Genomic DNA, 27,886 nt, shown 5'->3' with positions numbered 1-27,886 from the left:
GATTCAAGTTTAATACAGAGAATGCACCGGATGTGTTCTATATAAAGAATTTGAAGAAGAAGCCTACAGAGACATTTCGCGAGTATGCTACTCGCTGGAGGTCCAAAGCTGCTAAGGCCCGACATGCCTTAGAAGAGGAGCAAATGAACAAGTTCTTCGTCCAGGCTTAGGTCCTACAGTACTATGAGCGGCTGATGATGATTGAGAACCACAAGTTCTTAGACATTATCAAATTAAGTGAGAGGATTGAAGAAAGTATCAAAAGCGGTATGGTTACAAACTTCGAGGCCTTCCAAGCTACAAATATGGCCTTACAGTTCGGTGGTGTGTCCAAGAAAAGGGACGTAGGGGCCGTGATTGTTGCCTAGGACCAAATCTCCCCTCAAATACCAAACTTACCCAATACCCCAACTCACATACCAGCCAACCCCAAATTGCCAAGCACCCTTACCGTCATACCAAGCTCCGCCACCAACTTATCAGTCACCTCCACCTCCTACATATCAACCCACTTCATCCAGATACTCCCTACCCGCTCATGTCTACCGAACTTATAGTTATCAACCATCCTATTATCAGTCACCCCCTGTATGCCAAAACTTCCCTAGACCTCGACCTAATTTTGATCGCAGACCTCCAAAATAATATATAGCCATTGCTGAACCCACCAACTAGTTGTACGAGAGGCTCAAAGTTGCTAGTTATGTCACCCCCATCTCTGTTGCGACCCCTGAGAATCCTTATCAGTGGGTTAACCCAAACAAGTCATGTGCATACCACTCCGGCATGAAAGGGCACACCATCGATGAATGCTGCTTCTTGAAAGACAAGATACAGTCCTTGATTGATAACAAGATTATTGTGACAAAGGAACCCACTCCAAATGTCCGCAATAACCCTCTGCTAGACCATAAAGGTAGAGGCATCCACATGATTGAAATAGAAGATGATTAGGATCCCGAGGGATCAATCGGGTTGATCGTAGAAGGTGATAACCCAAAGAAACCGACAATTACTCTCAGCCCAATCATGGTCTAGATCCAAATGTCCGAGGACGCTGAGGTGAATATGTCTGTACCTTTTGAGTTCGAAGCAGCACCATCTGCCAAGACACCAGCACTGATTGAGGTTGAATTCGTGTCTCTGGCAAATGCACCTGCACCATTTGAGGTTGCAGTCTTGCCACCCAAGGCACATGTTCTATGCAGAGTAAGGAGAGTAGTGCCGATTCTAGTGGCGATGTCGACCATGGAACCATTCTATACAAATGTTGTACCATTCTAGTGGCAACGTCACTAGCAGGGAAGTGGCCAATAGGGTAGGACAATTGTTGGAAAGCCACAAGATCACCTTTCATAAGGACGAGCTACCACCTGAAGGGCTGGGGCACAATAAAGCACTGCACATCACCATGCAATGCGAAGATTATTTCATCACCAGAATACTGATCGATGAAGGTTCCAGTCTTAATATTTGTCCGCTGGTAACACTCAAGAAGTTGGGTAAAGGGTTGCATGAGATAAAGGATGGAGAAATCTATGTGAAAGCCTTCGATGGTTCTTAGAGGTCCACCATTGGTGAGATTAGTCTATGCCTGCAGATGGGACCAACCTGGTTCAAGGTCGATTTCTAGGTGATAGATGTACCAACATCTTACAACTTACTACTGGGACGACCATGGATTCATGCTGCTGGGGCCGTATCATCAACGCTGCATCAGGCACTAAAATTCGAATAGAATCACCAGGAAGTGATCATTCACGGCGATGGTAGCAACCCTATATATAAAGTCGGCATACCATTTTGCGGATCGCGGGAAGAAGTAAACTAGGTGGAGAAATTTACCACCACATCGAGCGGGTCAATGCTGTCGACAAAGACAAATGGCGGGATAGCAAAATTGAGAGTATACTGAATTGGAGTGGGTACAAACCTAGCAAAGGGCTCGGCAAGAACCTCCAAAGAATCTCTAAGCCTATAAAACTCAAGAAACATAGCACTACCTTCGATCTGGGATATGATTACACCTGGGAAGAATTCAATAATTGGTCGCCACCATGGTACGGTCCGTACTATCCACTAAAGCAGTCAATACCGCATCTGGAGCAGACTTTCCAATAGGCTGACATTATTTATGGGTCGGGTGAAGAAGAAGCACTTGCGGCAATGAAGAACTTGTTTCTAAAGGACAGTGATATGGACTGTTGTGTTAATCTCGAGGAGGAGGGGGAGGAAGGCCCTTCCATACAGGCTGTGAGCAGAGGTACACATCTCAATAATTGGACCATCAGGATAACCAAAGCCCTATGAGCTTCGGGGTAGCAAGGCTAAAACAAACATTACTCACTATTTTATTTACTAAATGATTTTCTTTTCACATTTTTAATTCCCGTAATAAGATGTGCAATTTCAAAATAGTTATTCCATTTATCAAAAGCATTTTCGATTTTTCTTATGAATTAATATTTATTACTATCATTTTCTCTCCTTACTTTACCAATACAGCATTACTATTACTTATCTTGATGAACCAATGACTGTGACATGCAACGAAACAACGCAACAAACGGACATCGATTTAGAGGAAGATGACATACCTGATGAGATTGTCAAAGAAGTTGAGAACTTTTAGAACAAACCTAAGTCCAACCTGGACGAGACCAAAATTGTCAACCTGGGGGATGTAGAAAACGTCAAGGAAACACGAATTAGCATTCACCTATCGCCATATACAGAATTTCTGAAAGAGTATGAGGACATATTTTCCTGCTCATATAATGACATGATTAGTCTGAGTATGTCTATTATGGCTCACAAACTACCAACCAATCCAATGTGTCCACCGGTAAAGCAAAAGCTTAGAAAGTTCAAGTCTGATATAAGTTTGAAAATCAAGGAAGAAGTCAACAAGCAGATCAAAGCTAAGGTTATTAGGGTAGTAGAATACCCGATATGGTTATCCAATATTGTGCCAGTGACAAAGAAGGATGGGAAGGTTAGAGTCTGTGTCGACTACCGGTATCTCAATCGGGCCAGTCCGAAAGACGACTTCCCTTTGCCAAATATACACATATGAGGAAGTTCTTCAATAGATTGCAGAGGTACAACCTGAAACTAAACCCAGCAAAGTGCGCATTTGGGTTCCTACTGGGAAATTTCTTGGATTTATTGTGAGCCACCGAGGAATAGAACTGGATCCATCGAAAGTCAAAGCCATTTAGGAACTACCAGTGCCAAAGAAAAAGAAGGATGTGATGAGTTTCTTGGGAAGGCTTAACTACATCAGCCAGTTCATAGCACAGTCTACAGTTATCTGTGAGCCAATCTTTAAGATGTTGACGAAGGACGCCGCTACCAAATGGACTAATGACTGCCAAAAGGCCTTCGGTAGAATCAAAGAGTACCTATCAACACCACCAGTCTTAGTCCCGCCCGAGCCCGGTAAACCCTTACTACTCTACATTACAGTGTTAGATGGAGCTTTTGGCTGCGTTCTGGGGCAGCATGATGAAACAGAGAGGAAGGAACAAGCCATTTATTTTCTCAGTAAGAAGTTCACCCCATACGAGGTCCGATATTCTCTATTGGAATGCATCTATTATGCTCTGACTTGGGTAGCTTAGAAATTGAGATATTACTTCTGTGCCTATACTACATATCTCATATCAAGGATGGATCCTTTGGTGTACATCTTTCAGAAGCCCATGCCCACTGGCAAGTTAGCCAAGTGGCAAACCCTGTTAAGTAAGTTCGACATTGTTTACGTAACTCAGAAAGCGGTCAAAGGACATGCACTGTTAGACCACCTTGCCGAAAACCCCGTGGATGGAGAATACAAATCCCTGAAAATATATTTTCCTGATGAAGAGGTATCATTCATAGGAGAAGACATTGCAGAATCCTATGACGGTTGGAGAATGTTCTTCGATGGAGAAGCAAACTTTAAAAGAGTTGGCATAGGAGCAGTCCTAGTATTAGAAACCGGTCATCATTATCTCGTGTCTGCCAAACTCAAGTTCCCCTACACCAACAATATGGTCGAGTATGAAGCCTGTATCTTAGGACTCAAAATGGCCATTGACATGAATGTTCATGAGCTGCTTATGATTGGAGATTCAGACTTACTTATACACTAGGTATGAGAGGAATGGGCAGCCAAGAACTCCAAGATACTCTCGTGTCTGCATCATGTACAGGAATTGAGGATGAGGTTCATGAAAACAGAATTCCATCATGTTCCCAGAATCCAGAATGAGTCTGATGCATTGGCTACCCTTTCATCTATGATACAACATCTAGACAAAAATTTCATCGATCTCATTCCGATGAGAATCCTTAATCAGTCAGCTTACTATGCCCATGTTGAAGAAGAAGCAAATGGAAAACCTTGGTTTCATGATATCAAGGAATATTTGGCAAAAGGAGAGTACCCGGAGCATGCTAATCCTACTCAGAAGTGTACATTTTGGAGATTGTCCAACAAGTGGAATCCTGTATAGGAGGACTCCTGATTTAGGACTATTAAGATGTGTCGACGCAAAGGAATAATCCAGGCTACTAGAGGAAATTCATGTTGGGACCTGCGGTCCATATATGAACAGTTTTGTCTTAGCAAGGAAGATACTCTGGACTGGTTACTTTTGGATGACTATGGAAACAGACTGCATGCAATATGTCTGAAAATGCCACCGCTGTCAGATACATGCAGATATTATAAAGGTACCTTCAAGCGAGCTCAACACAACAAGCTCACCGTGGCCGTTCGCTGCCTGGGCGATGGATGTTATTGGACCAATTAAGCCTGCCGCTTCCAATGGACACAGGTTTATTCTAGTAGCCATCGACTATTTCACCAAATAGGTCAAAGCGACATCTTATAAAGCAGTGACTAAGAAATTCGTGGCAGATTTTGTCTGCGACCACATGTTTGTCTATTCGAAATCCCAGAGTCAATCATTACTGATAATGGCTCCAACCTCAACAACGACTTGATGAAAGCTATGTGCGAGACTTTCAAGATCAAACACAAGAATTCTACAACCTACAGACCTCAGATGAATGGAGCTGTAGAAGCCGCCAATAAGAATATCAAGAAGATATTAAGGTAAATGACAAAGAATCACAGACAGAGGCACGAGAAGTTATCATTTTCTCTTCTGGGGTATCGTACTACACTCCGCACATCAACCGGGGCAACCCCCTATATGCTGGTTTACTATACAAAAGTTGTCAATCCCGTTGAGGTAGAAATTCCTTCCCTAAGGATCATACAAGAAGCTGAGTTCAACGATTCAGAGTAGGTGAAAAGTCATTATCAGCAGCTAGCCCTTATAGACAGAAAAGAATGAATGCATTTTTCTATGGTCAACTCTATCAGAACAGAATGTCCAGAGCCTTTAACAAAAGAGTCAAGCCAAGACAGTTCACACAGGGGCAGCTGGTGTTAAAGAAACGTTTTCTGCATTGAGATGAAGCCAAAGGGAAGTTCTCTCCCAACTGGCAGGGTCCATACATGGTTCACCGGGTTTTGACAGGAAGAGCCCTCATACTTTCAGAAATGGACGGAGAAGTCTGGCCAAAGCCAATCAATTCAGATGCGGTCAAGCGTTACTATGTGTAATTTTTATGCTTTCCTTATATGATGTAAATTGAACTAGGCCTGACCTGATTCACGTTTAAGAGGGGATACATAGGTAGCCCTATGGGTTCGGTCACAATTTATTAAAAATAACATTCCCCCCCCCTCCGCAATTGGAAACTGGGGCAGAATTTTGAGGAGGACTCTCAAAATTCTGAAGCAATTTCAGCCAATCACCGCACGAGCAACAGTCAGAAATGTCAACCCATCAAACTAGGGTAGAATTGTGAGGAGGACCCTCAAAATTCCATAGTAGGAGAGGTTGCAACGTCCCAAAGCACGTCACAGTCGTCGGTTCATCTAAAAGTTTTTTTTTTGAAATTATACACTTATGTCATATTTTTACAAAGTCATGCATGTTTATTATTGAAACTGCTTTGTTTAGAAGCACTACCCCAATAATACAGACGGTATCACCAGATCGAAGCCCAACGAGTCAAGCAAAGCTAGTGGGGATACAAACAAACCTTCCCCCTTACAAAACTCATAATTTTTCTTTAGATGCAGGCACTAGGATTGCGAAATCATTAACACATACTGTATGCCCATGGGATGAACATTGTTCCAAATACGATTCTCATAACCGTTGCACTTGCCAACATTTGCTATCAACACTCACAAGTAATGCTCCATAGTCACGATGCTCCCAGTAATCCCAAAGCAACAATTTGCTATCATCTAAGAAAACTCTACTATCATTTGTTATTTTATTTCTTGCATAAGGCTACTATTCTGTCTTCTAACTTTCATAAGGCTACCATTCTTCCTTACAACTTGCATAAGGCTACCATTCTGTCTTCCAATTTGCATAAGGCTACCATTCTGGCTTCTTAGACTAAACGATGTCTCCATCTGCATCTACATTGCATAAGCCTTCCATTCTGCCTTCCAACTTGCATAAGGCTACCATTCTGCCTTCCGAGATTAAGCTCTACCTCCATCTGCATCTGCATTGCATAAGGCTACCATTCTGCCTTCTGAGGTTAAGCTCTACCTCCATCTGCATTCGTATCTTTGCATAAGGCTACCATTCTGCCTTCCGAGACTAAACGATGTCTCCATCTACATCCAATCTGCATAAGGCTACCATTCTGCCTTCCGAGACTAATTGTTGTCTCCATCTGCATCCAATCTATATAAGGATACTATTCTACCTTCCGAGACTAAACACTGTCTCCTCTGCATTTCTGCATAAGGCTATCATTCTGCCTTCCGAAGTTAAGCTCTACCTCCATCCAATCTGCATATGACTACTATTCTGCCTTCCGAGGCTAAGCTATGCCTCTAATTTTCTTTGAAACTAAGCACTATCTCAAGCACTATTTATCTCGATTATCTTACGGGCAAAACTCTGCCCTTCAATTCACAAGACTAAGCTATGTCTTGTCCGTATCATACTACTGTATCTTTCATGGGCTGAAATATCGCCAACTCATCCAAAGGCATCATTGTTCGGAGGCACCATCTTCATAGCCCGAGAACATCATGTCATGGCCTGAGGATCTCTTTCAATCTTTTGCATATCATTATTCAAAGGCGTCATGGTTCGGAGGCACCATTTTCATAACCCGAGAACATCATTTCATGGCCTACGAATCCCTTATCATATGCTTCATGTCCCAGGACATCATGGTCTAAGGACGTCATCCTAACCATCCAAAGACAACATTCATGGTCCAATAGGAATTTGCATCATGTTTAAATTTATGCACAATATACGCTTGTATTACTTCTATTTCCAGGTAAGACGGCGAGCAACGACCATCTCGACAGGAGCAGTCCCGCTCCAGTGATAGCAGGCATATCAAACCTAACCATTCCTGTAAACCTTTCACCCACCCATCCCTAGATATTGCATCCGATCTTGAAAGGCCTTCGTCGGTATACTTTGTCGATGTATCCTGAACTACATACGACCTGATTCCTATGAAACCAGGGATATGTAGGCATCTTAGAATCCATGGTGCAATAAACCTCTTCAAACCGTTTTGCTTGATCAAAATGTGTCATCATTTCTTTACCCGACAACTCTTTCATCCTTCCCGGGTATAGAGGGGCAACTGTTGATACCCAATTTTTCTCTATATATTTTCAATATGCAAAATACCTTCAAAATAGCATATATGCATATATAAGCATGTCCATAAATAATATAACCATGGTTTTATTATTTTTTCCATAATTTTAAGATTTTAAATTAATTTATTTTCTCCCTTTTTGTCCATAAAATCCCCAATATTATTTCCAAAATTTTTATTTTGATAATTTATCTATTGGATTTCTATATTTATACCAAAATATGGCTAAATTAATTTTTACATATTTTTACAATTTTATTTAGTATTTTAAAGCTAAATTGCACATAGTTGCAATATTTAACCCGTTTAAGGTTTAATTAGGTTTTATATTCATAAAATTGGGTCCTATATTTTTAAATTATTAATTATGTATTATAAATCACTTTAGTACTTCAAGTTATTTTTCAGAAACAATTTGCTGTTTTTTATAAATTAAAAAGGGAAAAATGGCTATTTAAAATGTAGCCAAATTGGCTTTCAAATCTAGCCCAAATTGGACTTCAATTCCCCAGCCCAATTTCAATTCAAACCTGACCCACACCCTTTTAAATCATACCCAAACCCGGATCCCCACCTACCCCGTTCAATCTAGATCGTTGATCATTCAGATCAACGGTCCCCATTCACCCTTCCATAATTAAACCCAAACAACCCCCTAACCTAATTCATTTCATACCAACCCGCCGCCCTTGAATCCCCTTTCCTCTCCAATTCTCTCTGCAACCTCACTCAAACTCTAGCCGCCGCCACCCAAACTAACCCTAATCCCCTTCGATTCTCACTCAATCCATGGACTCCCATGGTTATTTGAGACGTAAACCGGTCTCTCATGTCTCCAGGTTGCCTGTTTTTATGATTTTATGGAAAGATCTCGAAGAGATCTAGTCCAGACCTTGCTCAACTTCTATCTATGGTCTTTTTTCAGCCATCCATGGATGTTCAAATCAAACCTATAGCTTTTCTAGCTAGATAGGTAATTGTTCGAAGTCTTCTCACTTTTTTTGGGTTCTCCGAAACCCTAACTTTAAAGAATTTTTGATTTTCTTTCAGATCTGACTTAGATCTGTGTATGTTATGAACCTTTTGGTGTTTTCCTTAAAGGTTTCTCCGATTTTTTCAAAGTGACTCTCCATCTTCAAGATTATATTTTCTTAATCTCTTTTAAAAGACTTCTCCTCTAATTTTCAGTGTTGTCATATAATTTTACTAGGTTTAAATGGTTTGTTTATGTTTTCTTCTACCTGGTTCATCGTGTTGAAAACCCTAAGTCTTTTTGGTTTGTCCGGAGTTCTAGAACTGTCTTTATTTTATTTTGTACGTATACCTATTTCGATTTGGGTTCTTCATGGTTAGCCCTTTTTCCTTATTTGTCTCAGATGATTCTGAATTCTTACCGGTTTTTAACTCAACTTTGTTAAAACCCTTATTTCTTAAAGTTTTCTTCACTTATTACTGTGAGTTTAAAGTCTTTCTTTACTTGTTTCTGACCTTCTTTACCTGTTAGTTTGGTTTTCCACTATGGTTCTATGTGTTATCCATGACTACTTGACTTGTTGGTTACCATGTTTCGAGTGAGTTCTTTTACCAATGAGCCCTTAGCCTACTCATATTGCTACTGTATGTTTGTGTTCATCTAGTTTGTTTTTTTTGTCAATATGGTTGACCTTGCATGTCTGATACTCCTGTTCATTCTTCCCTATTTAGATTCAAAGTGCAGATCATGACTCCCTTTTGATTGATCTTGATTTCCTTAAGTTACGGTTTGATTGCAAGGTTTTCTTATAAACCCCTAATTTTACTCGTTTGTTTAAGTTGATTTATTCCCTCCCTTTATTTGCTGTGATGTTTCACCCCTGCTGAATCCTTTTCCCAAATCAAGTATATTTTGTACCTAGACTCAATTATATGCTCTATACTTTTACTATCCCTTATATGGTCAAAAATCAATCTTTCTCAAATTGATTTTCTTTCCTTAATTATATTTGTTAGTATCTGTTTGAGCAGTAATTCCTTGATTAAAGGAAAGTGCTTGTATTAATTGGATTCTAATGACGATTACTTTCATAACTGTGCAAAACCTTTACTTTTTACTTTATTTTTCTACTCGTTTTCAATGCTATAAATACTCTACCCTTTCTTCTCAAAAGGCACGAACAATTTAGTTCAGAACACATACTTACACACTCAAACTCTCTCTTTCTCTACTACTACTTGTGTTACTACTTTGTCTAGCCGGCTGAAAGCCAGGGCTAGACTGTGGAACTCTGATTGCTTTACTTATCTGCACTTTGCTTCTTCAACCGGTATGTTCTTAGTTTAAATACTGAAACTCAACTCTATGTGTTCCCTTGTTTGTCAATCATTGTCTCTTTCTGCACTAATTTAATGGCTCATGTTGTTAATTATACTTCTTGTTTACTGCTTTACTCAGCATGCTTAAAATTCTACTCTCCTTTGTTCAAATGTAATCGGCATGTTTACTTGTTCCTGTTTATGTCCCTCAACTAGTATGTCTACTAATGTACTTGATTCATGATTAATTGTGTGTTTCTAATTTGGGTCCTCTATGTCCCCAACCCCTACTCCCCTGCTTGTAATTACTGAAGCTGTATTACTCTCTAAACCAGTTCTGTATGTGTAGTGTTGCTCCTATCCCCTTTCTCTTTCAAAAAACTGTTTTCCCTAAGCAACTCTTCTGTTGTTGTTACAAATTTATTTCAAATCAATCATTTTCAAAACTATCTTCCAAATCAAATCTCTTAAATCTATGTCAAGAACTCTAGCATGCACTCTTAGATCATTAGGTTCTGCCCTTCTTGTCTGAGCCTTGCTTTGGGACCCTTGAGCTCCCTCTGAACCTGGACACATAAGAGCTGGCCCTTCCATACTGCACTTACTCTTGGTTATGCAATCAGGGTGTGAGCACTTTCCGGGATCCCTTGAGGTCCTTAGGGAACTCTGACAAACCCAGATATGGGAAAGGCTTTGGAACAATATTGGAATTTGAGGTGGTTTATTACATAACTCAGAGAGGAAGTCAGAATCAGGCTTCTTATAGTTGTAACTTCTTATTCTTCATTTCTTATGTAATTCTATCACATGGTTTGTAATAACTTATAAACAAGTATTGGGGTGGCTAGTAAAAAAGGATGGGGAAATATGCATGCTATAGTTGTTAAGGGTAGAAAACGTGTTATTAGGTTTATGTTCCTAATTGCGCAATAGAAATCATGCTTACGGTTCATGCATGCATTAGAAATCATGCTCTTAGGTCTCATGTTTATTGTTTCAGCATGTGCATCTTTACAACATCATGTTTTAAAATCTGCTAATAATTAGCACTTTACTGCATTCCTGCCATATGCACTTAGAAATCCCGCTCTTAGGAAATTCTGCATTCCCGCCATATGCACTTCGAAATCCTGCTCTTAGGAAATTCTACATTCCTGCCATACGCATTTAGAAATCCTGCTCTTAGGAATTTTGCATATTAGATACTATGTTTTAGGATCTTGTTTGCATTATGTTTAAAACGCCTAGCTAATTATTGATTCATGAAAAGGTAGTAAGTAATGATTTTCACATTGTGATGTTTTCTGAATAAAATTTACAACAACCTCTACAACTAGAACAACATGTTTTAGATAATAAAAATAATCTCCATAGTGTATTAATAACTTGGAACTACTGCTGCATCTCGCTTTGTGCCTAGGCAAGCCTTAGGTAATAACTTAAGTAAAACTGGAATTTTCTTTATTTAATTATCAACTGTTAAAATCAGTAGGCAAACCTGATTCGGACTTCTTTTCTGAGTCATGTTATAAATCTGGTTTTGATGTTACCACTTAAACACCCTACTTTAGGATTTTAAATTTAGACCTTAACTATGTATAAGTCATGTTGTCTATGTGCATTATTTGTGGAGCCTTCTGCTTGTTTTCTGTATTTTTCTCCTTTAAATGCAGTCCTACTAGTTTTGTATGTCGCTTTAGTATTTTGCCTTTAAACCTGAGGGTCTGCCTAGAACCTTCTTATAGGATAGGAATCCTAAATTCCTCCGGGACTGATAGGAAGGGACGGGTAACAACATGCAATAAGAATCAAGACCAATCTTCACTTAATTACCTTTACGGGGCGGGAAAGGGTAGATATGGATATGATGACCAGTGCGTTAATACCACATGTATCCCCTTTTTGAGAAGTGTCATACCAGGTATTGCATTGATGTGATCCATATTACAAATAAACCTAGGACACCCCTTTACATTCATAAGCATGCTTAGATTATAACTCTTTTCAAAATCTTTCTTTCATTAGTTGCAAGTGTACTTAAATCCCCTATTATTTGAGCCCTACTTGCTAATTGCGCAAATTCACAAAAATTGTCTGGTCGGGAACCACACTAGTGGATCCTGATGGGTGCCTAACACCTTCCCCTTAGGATAATTTTAAGCCATTACCCTATCTCTGGTTATCAAACGTAGTTGTAGATAAACCCTGTAGGTTTCCTAACGCACCTTAAAAATCATTAGGTGACGACTCTTAAAAAATGCAATACCACATTCCCAAAAGGAATGAGTTGTCCCATACCCAAAAATGTCATGAACCCTATTTTCGCGGAAGGGGAAAAAAGGGGGCGCGACAGGCATTTGGGACTGTCACTCTTTCTTCTTACTCTAGATCGTGTGGTAGAGCTCACTTATAAGAATTCAAATTCCGAACTTCTATTTTATTCATAATAAGACAATGCCTACATTCAGAAAGACGATCGATAAGAGATATAGATGTGGAAGTGTTGAGTTAGAGGAACTCGATTATGCATCTTGCTTATGATTAGTAAATGTGAGGTCTTCAGCAGATTATGTGTGTACTAAAAGGTGTATGGTTCTTGATAAGGAGCTTTTAGGAAAGAATACTTATCCATTATTACGGTAAAAGGAATAAGGGTATCGAAGGTGAGACACAAGTTTCAGCAAGTAAAAGAATCAAGGTGGAGAAGGGTACGAGGTAACCAATTAATAAAGATTATCATTATTTACCATTCAGGAAGGGAGATATAAGTATTTTGAGTTACCTTCAATAGTAACCGATGTACGTACAATCGGCCACACCTATCTCAGTCATGTCATATGGGAGCTAACGGATATGGTTTAAGAGAATGACATGATAACAGGATCCAGCTGGGGTTAGAGTAACCCAAAATGATGGATGGATGATTTGAGTTAGTTGACATTTCTGAAGGATATTACAAAAGTGCTAATAGATCTCCATGTGAGATACCTAGATAGTACACTCTAAAATAGTATAGCTAGATATGAGTACTACAAAGACATGCACTTGAATCCTGGAAGGGGTAAATATTACCTTAGTATGGCTTCCGTCCCTAGTAGAGAAAGAATGTTTGGAAATTTGAAGAGCCAATGGATGGAGCAAATAGGAGCTAAAAAGCAAAAGAATATCTTGTTGAAGTTTTCAGAATAAAGTGATAGACATAAATGTTAGCATGAAATAAGAAGAGAGTTAATGAAGCATTATGAGTAAGATGTGATACATGGATGACAACGGTCGATCAAAATATTATAGTATTACAGAGTCTATAGTCAAGTGGAGGAAAACACAGAAGGTGATAGGCCTTGAGGCAACAAGAGAGTATAGGCCATAAAGTCATATCCTCATTTCGAGAAATAAGTTCGCGACTCTAACATGATTAACAAAAGGAAAAGTTATACCCTAGAGTAATAAAAACTAGTATGATTGGTGAACAAGATAAACTAAACATGAATTAGGGACTGAGTGATTTGATAATAGTCAACATCATGAGAATTTTGAATTTCATTCTGGCGATAGTAGAATGGACAACAAAAGAAGATTCATGAGAAATTCAGAGAATGGTCATTCAGGAAGATGCTTCCCTAAAGCAAGCAATGTGAGAAAAGTTAAGATTAAGGGACTGTATGTATTAGTTACATTAAATGTCACCCTCGCGAGTAAGGAATTTTGTTATCCTTGGTACAGAAGGATTATTGCAAGGCGAGTAAGGGCCATCAACCATGTGAAAAGACGACATATATGAAAAGGTAAAATATCTATATGTAGATCATCATAGCACTAAATTTTAGTACTCCCCTAAATGGGGGAATATAGAGTGATGTGGCATTAAGACAAAATTAAGTTGTTCTAGTAACTATGAAATGGTAAAGGAGGAGTACGATAAAAATGACAACGGAATGAAATTGTACTTATCCGAATCCTACAGATAGGCTATGATTCCAGAAAATTATGTAAGCACGACGTCAAAAAAAGGAAGTACGGGTTCCTGCCCGGAAGGTTTTTGATAAATAAGGAGCCAGTGCAAGAGGTAAATTAGACAAAGGAAATAACCCAAGAGAGATTACGCAGAATATGAATATGAGAATGGGCCGACGAGTAGTTAGTAGTTGATTCAGGAGGAGCCTAGTCATGACTAGATAAGAAGTTACAAACAAATTAGCAGATCATGCAAGATAAATGTAGTAGACCCCAACTTGGAGAATTCAGCCTTGCAGTAATGTCATTATAATACTTGAGATATATTCAAATAGAAGCCGGGGTAGTTAAAGGTACCATATGAGTATTAAGGGGTTAAAAGTAAGTGCTACTGGGAAAACAGTCAAAATATCAGTTCAGAATCAACCCTACAAGCACAAGGACACGGAGGTAAGAAACTATGGATGATTATAGGCAAGGAAGGACATCAAAAGGTCCGTAATAAGCTCACAACTTTACGAGAGTCAAGGGTTCTCCCTAAGTACTACAATGAAAGACTAGCTGAGAAAATAAGGATGAAGGCTTCAATCTAAGCACAACGACCTAACGAGGAAATGGTCGTGTAACAACAGCATCACAACAACAATGTAAGCACTCCAAAGGAAAGTGCCACCTACCGTGGCTAACGAATGGGAAGTAAAATTAAAAGTAATATTCAAGATCATATGAGTTGCATGAAACCTCTGGCATGTGTGGGCACTAAGACAAGCTAAAGTATGATAGAACGATGAGGTTTTAGAAAGACAAGAGTAAGGATAAGAAGAAGGCAAGGGAGAAGATAATGAAAATGGATAAGTCATCGGGATTAAGCCCATGAAAACAAGAGAGCTAATGGTTTCTCTAAGTTATAGAAAGCTCAGTATAGCCTAAATGAGCTAAAAGGAGTCTAAGACCAATAGCATTTAGAAGAGATGGAATGATCCCCTGATAGTAGAATATGGGTGTGATTGTGATAGATAAAGGATGACGTTTGGCCCTTCGTTTGAGTAATGATATGGAGAAGAAAAAAAGGGGAGAAGAGGATTTCATGAATTGTAAGGGACTAAAATACCCATATAAGGTGAGTCACATTAGGATGCCATAAAGTACAATTATGGAAGAATAGTATCACCCCCAGGATAAATCAAATTACTCCTGATGTCCCGAATGAGATGTGAGCCCTAGCGGCGATGTTGCATAAAAATCAAGTTATTAGTGGTAGATGATGAATCAACATTAAGGTGAATCAACAATAGATGGATAAAAGTTCAACAGTGTGAGATGAGAATAGACCATCAGTCTTAAGGATAAGCAACGAGTGTAACCTGGAGTTGGTTGCAGACCTCAGTAACGATAAATAAACGTAAGAATTATGGAATAATATGACCTAAGTAGATGCAGTAAAGTCATATGAATGGATAATCAGGTCTATGAAACAAGAAATAGCCATATTCGCAAGTTCTACAAAAGTACCGAGCGAAGAATTTCAGTACATCTATAGATGCCCAGAGAGGCATCCTATTAAGCCTTGTAAATTCTTACAAAGTAAGGCCTAGAGGTTGGCTAAAAGCTGGAGGATAAAGGAGAGGAAACTCGCATAGGCACACTTATAAGGTCAGTATCGTAGAGGCTGCATGATAAAAGGTAGCAATAGTTACGATATTGGAAGGAATTCGATCACAAGTCATGGCGTGGGAAAGAGGCTTAAAGGGGGGAATGCCCTAGTCTTTGGATTTATTCACAGAACAACTACCTAAATGGAAAGGAGAGTATTAAGGTATTCACAAAAGCTATAGGTAATGAAAATGATAAAAGAATCAGTCAACAGTCGAGGACGAATGTTCCAAAGGGGGAATGATGTTACGCCCCGCAATATTACATCAATATTACGTATCGCAGTATTAAATTATGATGATGTTACACCCTATAGTATTGTACGTTGAATTTGTCGTAAGGTAATTGACATCAGTCCAACGAAAAGATTATTTGGAGATTATAAGGATTATGCTATTTCAAACAAGTAATGAGTAAATTCGTGAGTGAGAAGGGAAGCAAGTAAAAGAAAATGAATTTTCGTCCATGTTTGGCATGTTGAAATAAAATTCGGGCCGAGCATTAATACCCGATATTTATGGACTAGTACCATACAAAGTACTATATGACCATGATAGTAGGATGTATAAAATATATTAAAATAAGTAAAATTTTAAGTAATTTGAGACAATTCTTAATTATGTGGGTAATTGGTTAATTACCGGATAATGGGACATTACCTAATTAACTAATAAATTGGATAGGATTACAATTTCCCTCATCCCACATGGCAGCCACATGCAAATATATTAGGTGATTCATATACACATTACGTGAGTCATAGTAATTTGTTTGAGATTTATCCTGATTGACAGACCACATATATGATTAACATCAAAATCATCATTAGGAGAAAAATAACCAAAATGAATAAACAAAAGTAGGAACATCCAGTCATCAAAGTACATTTTCTTACTCGAACTTTGAGTTGTGATGCTCAGTCTCAAAATAGTTGATCTTTCTTGTTGCTTGTGCTGACTAAGATTCTGCAAAATTCATTTCCTCTGAATGGTGCTTGATATACTCAGTATGGGGTTAGAAAGTGCACAAGGAGTTATCAGTTTGAGACGATAATTTTGAGATACACAAACTGCCTACTTTATATCATTAGAATGACTCTTGTATTATACAAAATCTGAATCAACCTCAAAGCACTGGAGTCCCTCAAGAATTGAACACAACAAGCTAATAAGATCTGAATACAATAATTTTAAATGAATTTTGAAGCAGATAATTTGATATAGGTTGATTTTCATACAGTTGAATCAGCTCAGGTATGTCAATGCTATCCCTCCTTTCTTTTTGGCGTAATCTATACGACACGCATGAAACGAGCAAATGCACAAATTTTATAAATGACTCTTTTCATAGAAATAGTAGAGATGCTTATGTTCTTGATTCCCCTTGTGTCATACTATTTTATCATCTGTTCACGGGTCTCAAAAATATGTAAGTTGGTAAAGTTTATTTTATGATAATAATCAGAGGCATAATGGCCTTATGACGTACCGAGAGATTTTATTAACATATTTCATATGAATTTCATGTATTTATACATGCACATTGACCCATGATTAGATGGCGTTATATACGTGTATGTATATATGTATGTATATATATATATGGGATATGGAAAAGGTTATGGCGTTATATATGCACCACCACCCGATTAGCTGGTATACATTGATGATTTGATGATCCCGGAGAGTCCGTAGTAAAATATGGGACTTGGGCGTATGTCCGAAATTGAATTCCGAGGTCCCTAGCCTGAGAAATAAATTTTTGAAGAAAATTATTAAACTGAAAATATAATAGTTTATGGAAGTTGAATAATGTTTGAACTTATTGGTATCGGGCCCGTATTTTGGTTCTAGAGCTCGGTACAGGTCCGTTATAATATTTAGACTTATCTGTGAAATTTTGTGAAAAACGGAAGTGATTTGATGTGATACAGACCTTTGGTTGAGAAAATAGGAAGTTTGAACTATCTTCAAATTTTCATGTGTTTTGGTGTTGAATTCATAGTTCTAGATGTTATTTTGGTGATTTGATCGCACGAGCAAGTTTGTATGATGTTTTAAGACTTGTGTGCATGGTTGGTTTGGAGCCCCGAGGGCTTGGGTGAGTTTTGAATAGACTAATGAGTGTTTTGAAACGTAGGAAAATTGCTGGTATGTTTCAGGTCTACAGGCTTCGCATTTGCGAAGAAAGTATGTTTCAGGTTTACAGGCTTCGCATTTGCGAAGAAAGTATGTTTCAGGTTTATAGGCTTCGCATTTGCGAAGAAAGTATGTTTCAGGTCTACAGGCTTCGCATTTGCGAAGAAAGTTCGCATTTGCAATCAGTGCGGCTGGGAAGGGATCTTCGCAATTGCTAAGCTCAGGATCACATTTGGGATAAGAACAGGTCGCAGAATTGAAAAACTGTTCGTATTTGCGATGAAAGCAGGTCCTGTACATTCTTCGCATTTGCGATGAAATGTTCGCATTTGTGATGCGAACCCTTGAACGCAAATGCAATATCTGCACCTGTTCAAAAACGATTATGGGCGGGGTTTTTGATTCATTTCTCAAATTTTCAAACCCTAAACTTCAAGAGGCTACTTTCCAAAGACCAATTCTTCCCCAAATAGTAGGTAAATGATTCTTAACTCATTTCTCTCAATCTATCTCATATTTTTACAAGATTTTATCATAAAATCTAGGGTTTTCATAGTGGAATTGGGTGTTCTTGGGTAGAATTTTGAAATTTCAAAATTTGGTGTTCAAAACTCAAATTGAGGTCGGATTCCAAAACTAATTGTATATCCGGGCTTGGGGGTGAATGGGTAATCGGATTTTGGTCCGAACTTTGAATTTTGACCAAGCGAGCCCAGGGTCGGTTTTTGACTTTTTGGGGAAAATATTGAGAAACTTGTAATTATGCATTGGAATCGATTTCTCTAGCATTTGTTGATATTGTTAAGTTAATTATGACTATATACGAGTGGATTGGATGTGGAACTGAGAGGTAAAGTGGTAATTGAGGCTTGATTTTGGCCATAGAATCGAGGTAAGTGTCGTGGCTAACCTTAACTTAAGGGATTAGGTGTTGTTGCCTTATTTGCTACGTGTTTAGTTGTTGAGTAGGACGTATAGGTGAGGTAACGAGTATCAATACGTTGTTGTTGGGTCATAGCATGTGAATGAGTCTATTACTTGTGATTGTAGTGTTCCTTTATACGTACTATTCATGCTTTAATTAGTTAATTCTCCATTCTAAAGCAGTTTATTATAGTCTTCCATGTTTTAGGCATTGGTTGAGTATTGACTCAAGATGAGATTCATATTGTGAAGTTAACTATTGAAACGAGATTGGTTATTGTTGATTCCCTTGCCGGGATGTTATTGTTTCTATTGTTTGGGTGAGGAAGAGTATAAAGCACGAAGGGTGATGTCGTGCACGATATTGTGAGTGAGTGTTAATGCACGAATGGTAATGTCGTGCCATAATCTATGAGTGTTAATGCATGAAGAGTGATGTCGTGCCATATTCTGTGAGTGTTAATGCACGAAAGGTGATGTCGTGCCATGATTATGAGAGAGTTAATGCATGAAGGGTGATGTCGTGTTGTTTCTGCTGTTTCTTATGGTAAAGGTGAGAGTAAAAGCAGGAAGGGTGATGCCCTACACATGTTGCTATGTTTTTATTTATGTTGGTTCAAAGTACAATATTTACTTTATTTCTTTATTGTATTACTGTCAGAACTTGATATTCCCCTCAACATGTTTCCCCTTCCCGTTATTAATTGTTAAATTTCTGTTATTATTATTTCCTCGTATATGATTTAACTGCACAGGTTTATATTGTTTTCGTGCCCTAGCCTTGGAACTTATTCGCCGAGGTTAGGCTCAGCACTTACTAGTACATGGGGTCGGTTGTACTGATACTACACTCTGCACTTTCTGTGCAGATTTTCGGTGTCGGACCTTGTGAGTAGAGTTTGGGTTGCTGCCAATCCATAGGATACCCAAGGTAGATCTGGTGGCGTTCGCAGACCCTGGAGTCCCCTTCCCTCTATCTTGGATTTCCTGTCTCTTTTCATTTCAAGAATAGATGTATTTCTTTTAAACCAGTGTTTGTAGAAAATTCTTAGAAGTTCATGGATTGTGACACCAGATCTCTTGGGTAGTTATGTATTAGTGTTTTAACTGTTATAAGATTTCCACACTTCATATTTGTTTTGTTTAAGTTATTTTTAATTACTATTTTGGTTAATGAATGTGTTTGAACTGTATCCGTTGGCTTGCCTAGCATTTTAAGAGTTAGGCACCATCACGATCCCGATGGTGGGAAATCCGTGCGATTGGATTTCTCAATGCTAATTGAACTTCTACTATATTCTTTTGCAGATGGAGAGAACACATACCGCTTCATCAGCTAATCAGTAGCCAGATTCCCCAGCGGTAGCTCCTACGAGGGGCAGAGGACGAGGCCGATGCAATGGTAGAGGCTGGGGCTGGGGCAGGGCTCAGTCTAGAGCTCAAGCAGCAGCACCAATAGCGGAGCCTCAGGTGGAGTTTGATGATGAGGTTCTGTTAGGGCCAACACAGGTTCTAGAGGGGTTCATCGCTACCCTGGTACTTCAAAACGCTTTGGTCTGTCTAATGGGATTTATGGAGAGCGTAGCTCAGACTGGCACATTCCTTGTAGACCCAGCCATCTCTCAGGATGGGGGAGGAGCCCAGACTCGCGTTATCCACACTCTAGAGTAGATGGCTCCTCAAGTCCAAACTCCAACAGCTCAGCTAGTGGGAGTAACTCAACCAGTTGTTGTGGTTCAGGCCGCTGGTGGATCATCTATGTCTTTTGAGGCTTTGTCAAGGTTGGATAAATTCACCAATCTTTTCCCAGTTCATTACAGTGGGGCAACTTCTAAGGACCCCCAGGATTATCTTGATCGCTGCCATGAGGTGTTGCAGAACATAAGGATAGTAGAGACCAATAGGGTCGACTTTGCTGTATTCCAGATGATAGGGTCCGCCAAGAGATGGTGGAATGATTTTGTGTTGACTAGACTAGTCGGGTTGCCTGCCTTGACTTGGGATCACTTCTCTCAGTTATTTCTCGAAAAGTTCCTTCTTGTTACTCAGAGACAGGACTATCGCAGGCGGTTAGAGCACCTTCAGTAGGATTCTATGACTGACACTCAGTACAAGACTAGGTTTGTTGATTTTGCTCATCATGCTCTTCTCATACTTCCCACTAATAGAGAGAGGGTGGGGAGGTTTATTGAGGGACTCGCCCAACCTATTATATTGCAAATGCCTAAGGAGATAGGTAGTGAGATTTCTTTTCAGGATGTGGCCAATGTGGCCTGGCGAGTTGAGATGGTTTTAGCTCAGCGGAGTGGCTAGGGGTCTGACAAGAGGCCTCATCATTCTTGTGGGTTCAGTGGCGCCTCGTTTGGAGGCAAGGATTCTTTTGGTAGAGACCATCCTTCCAGGTTGTTTCATCTAGCACTTCAGGCTTCTCATGGTGGTCGTGGCTCTCATATGCAGTATTCTGATCAGCTACCCTACAGTGCATCACCAGCTCCTATATGTGCACCTCCGCTTTAGAGTCTTCAGGGTGGTAACTCAGGCCGTTAGGGTCAGTTTTAGGGGCAGCAGTCTTAGCATCCAAGGTCTTGTTATAGTTGTGGAGATCCGAGGCACATTGCTAGATTTTTCCCTAGAGCAGTTCTCAGCATTAGGGTTCTCATGCCATGGTTCTGGCACCAAGTGTTCCATCGCCAGCTCAGCCAGCCAGAGGTAGGGTTCAGGAAGCTTGAGGTGGTGGTCAAGGTATTAGAGGTGGAGGCCAGCCGGCAGGAGGCCTTACTAGGGATATAGTTTAGAGTGGCGAGGCCCAGCCCCGATGTTATGGTTTCCTAGCCAGGCCCGAGGCTGAGGCATCTAATGTCATTATCACAAGTACAGTTTCAGTTTGTAGTAGAGATGTTTCAGCTCTATTTGATCTATGGTCTACATATTCTTATATGTCATCTTATTTTGTTACGTATTTGGTTGTGCCTCGTGATTCTTTGAGTGCTCCTGTATATGTGTCAACACTGGTGGGTGATTCTATTATTGTAGATCGTGACTATTGCTTGAGTGTGGTTATTATTAGGGGTCTTGAAACCTGTGTAGATCTCCTACTTCTTGATATGGTCGATTTTGATGTCATTTTGGGGATTGGATGTCACCTTATCATGCTCTACTGGACTATCATGCCAAGACCGTGACCTTATCCTTACCGGGGTTGCCTTGATTGGAGTGGAGAAGGACTCTTGGTCATTCTACTAGTAGGTTTATCTCTTATATGAAAGCTCGATGTATGGTCAAGAAGAAGTGTTTTGCTTATTCGGCTTATGTTCGCGATTCCAATGCAGAGGTTCCTTCCATTGATTCCGTAATAGTGATTCGTGAGTTTCCAAAGGTATTTCCTACAGAGCTGCTAGGGATGCCACCAGAAAGGGATATTGATTTTTGCATTGATTTGGCTCCGGGCACTCAGCCCGTTTCTATTATGTCGTACCGTATAACCCCGCCAAAGTTGAAAGAATTGAAGGAGCAATTGCAAGATCTACTTGATAAGGGCTTTTATTAGACCTAGTGTCTCTCCCTAGAGTGCGCCGGTATTGTTTGTTAAGAAGAAGGATGGGTCGATGAGGATGTGCATAGACTATCGGTAGTTGAACAAAGTCACCATCAAGAATAAGTATCCATTTCCGAGGATTGATGATTTATTTGATCAGCTTCAGGGTGCCAAGGTGTTTTCAAAGATTGATTTGAGGTCTGGCTACCATCAGTTGAGGATTAGGGCATCTGATGTCCCTACGATAGCTTTTTGGATTTGGTACGGGCATTATGAGTTTCTAGTGATATCATTTGGGTTGACAAATGCCCCAACAACATTCATGGATTTGATGAATCGAGTGCTCAAGCCCTATTTGGATTCCATCGTGATTGTTTTTATTGATGATATCTTGATCTACTCCCGCAGCCGAGAGGAGCATGAGCAGCCTCTTCGAGTCATTCTTTAGACTCTAAGAGATATCCAGTTATATGCTAAGTTTTTGAAGTGTGAATTTTGGTTGAGTTCAGTTGCTTTCTTTGATCATGATGTATCAGCAGAGGGTATTTAGGTAGATCCTAAGAAGATTGAGGTAGTCAAGGACTGGCCTAGGCCCACATCAGCTATAGAGATCCAGAGTTTCTTGGGCTTGGTGGGTTATTACCGTCGGTTTGTGGAGGGATTTTTATCTATAGTAGCCTGATGACCAGGTTGACCTACCCGTTCAAGTGGTCGAACTAGTGTGAGGCAAGCTTTCAAAAGCTCAATTTAGCTTTGACTTCGGGGTCGATGTTGGTGTTGCCCACAGGTTCAAGGCCATATATAGTGTATTGTGATGCATCTCATATTGGACTTGGTGTTGTGTTGATGCATAATGGTAAAGTTAGTGCATATGCTTCGCGACAGTTGGAGATTCATGAGAAAAACTATCTGGTTCATGATTTGGAGCTAGCATCCATTGTTCACGCATTGAAGATTTGGAGGCATTACTTATATGGCATGTCGTGTGAGGTGTTCACGGATCACAAGAGTTTGCAGTACTTGTTTAAGTAGAAGGAGATAAATTTGAGGCAGAGATGGTGGTTGGATCTATTGAAAGACTGTGATATCACCATCTTGTATCATCCCGGGAAGGCCAATGTAGTGGCCGATGCTTTGAGTAGGAAGTCGGCTAGTATGGTTAGCCTTGCATATATTCTAGTCGATGAGAGACTTCTTGCTTTGGATGTTTAGGCTTTAGCCAATCAGTTCGTGAGGTTGGTTGTTTTAGAGCCCAACCGTGTTCTAGTTTGTACAGTCACAAGATCTTTGTTATTTGAGCGTATCAGAGATTGGCAGTATGATGACCCTCATTAATATGTCCTTAGGGACACAGTGTAGCACGAAGATGCCAAGGAAGTTACAGTTGGATATGATGGAGTTTTGAGGATGTAGGGTCGTATTTGTGTGCCCAATATGGATGGACTTCGTGAGTTGATTCTAGAAGAGGCCCATAGTTTCTGGTACTCTATTCATCCAGGTACCACCAAGATGTATCAGGACTTGTGGCAACATTATTGTTGGAGGAGGATGAAGAAGGATATCGTTGTATATGTAGCTCGATGATTGAATTGTCAGTAGGTAAAGTACGAGCATCAGAGACCTGGTGGATTGCTTCTGAAGATTGAGATCCTTGAGTGGAAGTGGGAGAGTATCATTATAGATTACGTTGTTGGACTCCCACAAACTTAGAGGAAGTTCGATGCAGTATGGGTTATTGTGGATAGACTGACCAAGTTAGTGCATTTCATTCATGTGGCAGGTTCCTATTCTTCTGAGTGATTGGCAGAGATTTATATCCGTGAGATCGTTTGTCTCCATGGGGTGCTCGTGTCTATCATTTCTGATCGAGGTACGCAGTTTACCTCGCATTTCTAGAGGGCAGTTCAGTATGATTTGGGTACGCGGGTTGAATTGAGCACAACATTTCATCCTCAGATGAATAGACAGTCCGAGCGTACTATTAAGATTTTGGAGGATATGCTTCGTGCTTGTGTTATTGACTTTAGAGGTTCTTGGGATCTGTTCTTGCCATTAGAGGAGTTTGCCTTCAACAATAGTTATCAGTCGAGCTTCCAGATAGCTCCCTATGAGACGTTTGTATGGTAGACGGTGTCAATCGACAGTTGGGTGGTTTGAGCTGGGGGAGGCTCGGTTGTGGGTACATATTTAGTACAGGGTGCCTTGGATAAGGCTAAGATTTTCAGGATAGGTTTCGTACAACCCATTCCAGGCAGATGAGTTATGTCGACTGTAAGGTTCGTGATGTGGCATTCATGTTCGGAGAGCGAGTGTTGCTTCGGGTGTCACCCATGGAGGGCGTGATGAGATTTGGGAAAAAGGGCAAGCTAAACCCTAGGTTCATCGGACCTTTTGAAATCCTTGATCGTATGGGAGAGGTGGCTCATAGACTTGCGTTGCTGCCAGATTTATCAGCTGTGCATCTAGTGTTTCATGTGTCCATGCTTCGAAAGTATCAGACGATCCATCCCACGTATTAGATTTCTGCCCTATCTAGTTGCACAAGGATTTGACCTACGAGGAGGAGCCGGTAGCCATTTTAGACAGGAAGGTTTGACAATTGAGATCGAAGAGTTATCCTTCGATTCGTGTGCAGTGGAGAGGTCAGCCTATTGAGGAAGCTACCTGGGAGTCCGAGTCTGATATGCAGAGAAGATATCCCCATCTTTTCTCTAGCTCAGGTACTTTTCTATGTCTATTCGAGGACGAATAGTTATTTTAGAGGTGGGGAATGTGATGACTCAAAGGGTCATATATCATTTTAGAATTCGAATCTGTGTTCCGGGGCCTTAAGAACCTCATTTTCTTTCTCCTTGATTTGTGTGCGTAGTCTGGGTGTGCTTCCGGAAAGCCTTATATGAAACTTTGAAAAAAATATTGAGTTGTGCCTTTAAAATTCATTTATGTTGATTTCAGTCAACATTTTGTGAAAACGCACCGCTGACCCGTGATTTTACTATCTCGGAGTGTCCGTAGTAAATATGGGATTTGGGCGCATACGCTAAATTGAATTCTGAGGTCCCTAGCCCGAGAAATAAATTTTTAAAGAAAATTGTTAAACTGAAAATATAATAGTTTATGAAAATTGAATAATGTTTGAACATGTTAGTATCGGGCGCATATTTTAGTTCCAGAGCGCGGTACAAGTCTGTTTTAATATTGAACCTTATCTGTGAAATTTGACGTGATTCAGACCTTTAGTTGAGAAAATAGGAAGTTTGAACTATCTTGAAAATTTCATGTGTTTTGGTATTAAATTCATAGTTCTATGTGTTATTTTGGCGATTTGTTTGCACGGGCACATTTGTATGATGCTTTAAGACTTGTGTGCATCGTTGGTTTGTAGCCCTGAGGGCTCGAGTGAGTTTTGAATAGGCTACGGAGTGGTTTGAAACTAAAGAAAATTACTGGTATGTTTCAGGTCTGCAGGCTTCGTATTTGCGAAGCCTGGCTCGCAAATGCGATAATCGCATTTGCGAAGAAAGTTCGCATTTGAGATCAGTGGGGCTGGGAGGGGACCTTCGCAATTGCGAATCTCAGGGTCGCATTTGCGATGAGAACACGATGCAAATGCGAACAAGTGTTCGCATTTGCAATGAAAGCAGGTCCTAGACATTCTTTGCATTTGCGATGAAATGTTGGCATTTGCGGGGTTCGCATTTGTGAACCCATGATCCCAAATGCGATATCTGCAACTGTTCAAAAACGATTGTGGATGGATTTTTTATTTATTTCTCAAATTTTCAAACCCTAAACTTGAAGAGGCGATTTTCCAAAGACCAATTCTTCCCCAAATCATAGGTAAATGATTCTTAACTCATTTATTTCAATCTATCTCATCTTTTTACAAGATTTTATCATAAAATCTAGGGTTTTTCATAGTGGAATTGGGTGTTCTTGGGTAGAATGTAGAAATTTCAAAATTTGGGGATTTAGACCTCAAATTGAGGTCGGATACCAAAACTAATTATATATTCGGGCTCGGGGGTGAATGGGTAAATGGGTTTTGATCACTTTGAGTTTTGACCAAGCGGGCTAGGGGTCGGCTTTTGACTTTTTAGGAAATATGTTGGAAAACTTGTAATTATGCATTGGAATCAATTTCTCTAGCATTTGTTTTTATTATTAAGTTAATTATGACTAGATACGAGTGGATTGGAGGTAGAACCAAGAGGTAAAGCGGCAATTGAGGCTTGATTTTGGCCATGGAATCGAGGTAAGTGTCGTGGATAACCTTAGCTTGAGGGATTAGGTGTTGCTGCCATATTTGCTACGTTCTTAGTTTTTGAGTACGACATATAGGTGAGATGACGAGTATCTATATGTTGTTGTTAGGTCATATCATGCGAATGATTCTATGACTTGTGATTGAGGTGTTCCTTTATCAGTACGATTCATGTTATAATTGGTTAATTCTCCATGCTAAACCAGTTTATTATATTCTTCCCTGTTTATATATATATGTATATCGCCTCATATTTTTATTTTGTTTCGTGAATTTGGGATGTTAAATGGTATGATTTATATTAATTTGAAGTGTTTTTACTTGTAGAAATGATTTAGGAGCAATTGGGGGCGAAACACGCAAGATTTGAGCCAAAACGAACAAAATCGGAAAAATGTGCTTTGGGCGCCACAAGCAGCGCCTGGCGCCACCTGTGGCACTGGAAACAAAACTAAAAAAATTGGGCGGTGCCCTGGTGGGCGCCTGGCACCGGGCTGGGCGTCGTTGACGTGGTTTTTATCCTATTTTGCCCGGGACACGGTTTATTTGTCCCTAGACCTATCCGACACGTATAAAAGAAAAATTAAGCCTATTTTTGAAGGGAGAGACGCACTTTGGAGGAAAAATACACAAAAGAAACATACGGGAGCAAGAATATCTGAGATTTCTTGACCTTTACTAGTATTTTTAATTATTCAAAACTTATGCAATTGTTTGATTACATCATGAGTGGCTAAACACCCATTGTTCTGGGGTTGTGATTTAGCCATGAATATTGTTGTTTGATATTAGATTGACCTTGATTATAATTCACCAATATATGGTTGTTTCTTCAATTTTGTGATTAATTGCTTATTTGTCTGGCCATCAGTTAAGTTCTATTCACTATCTATGTTATGCTTCGGAAAGTCGTGTTTAGATTAAAGAAGAATTGAAGAGAGCATGATCTTAACCCTTAGGGGGAGCGGATTTATAGTTAGGATAGGAATATACCGAGTCACCATGCTTAATTAAATATCATAATCTTAATGCGTTATTAATAGATTGATTTCATAGGAATATAGGCGTTAATCTATTGAGAATAGGTGAGTAGTTCTTCGGGAGAAGGCTATGAGAGCATGTATCGATTAATTAGCAACCATGAGTGAATTATATGAAAGGGAGAGTTAATTAGAACACAATACGAATGGTGAATCGATCACAACCCTAGAATACTTGTCTCTACTGAATACACAGCAATCAACTCGTTACTTGATAATTTAGTTATTATTTAGAATCGTAGTATAATATAATCATATTAATGGACTTTGATTTTAGCTGGATTGAATAACAATTTTAGTGATTTAGTGAGTAGTTTGTACAAGTCTATGTGGGTTCGACACTCAACTTATCATTATATTACTTGTCGAC

At 39.6% G+C, this 27,886-nt stretch overlaps 1 protein-coding gene across 1 annotated transcript; it reads left to right on the top strand.

Moving 5' to 3' along the window:
• Positions 1–1,044: 1,044 nt before the first annotated feature.
• Positions 1,045–4,499, top strand: LOC138873404 (uncharacterized). The gene is made up of 3 exons (XM_070151873.1): positions 1,045–1,209; positions 3,699–4,088; positions 4,197–4,499. The coding sequence occupies exons 1-3, from the start codon at positions 1,045–1,047 to the stop codon at positions 4,497–4,499; spliced, it is 858 nt and encodes a 285-aa protein (XP_070007974.1).
• The last annotated feature ends 23,387 nt before the right edge of the window (positions 4,500–27,886 follow it).

This window comes from Nicotiana sylvestris, chromosome 7, assembly GCF_000393655.2.
Source record: "Nicotiana sylvestris chromosome 7, ASM39365v2, whole genome shotgun sequence".
NCBI classification, from domain to species: domain Eukaryota; kingdom Viridiplantae; phylum Streptophyta; class Magnoliopsida; order Solanales; family Solanaceae; genus Nicotiana; species Nicotiana sylvestris.
The sequence above is the reverse complement of the archived record's forward strand: the minus strand, read 5'-3'. Positions and strand labels throughout refer to the sequence as shown.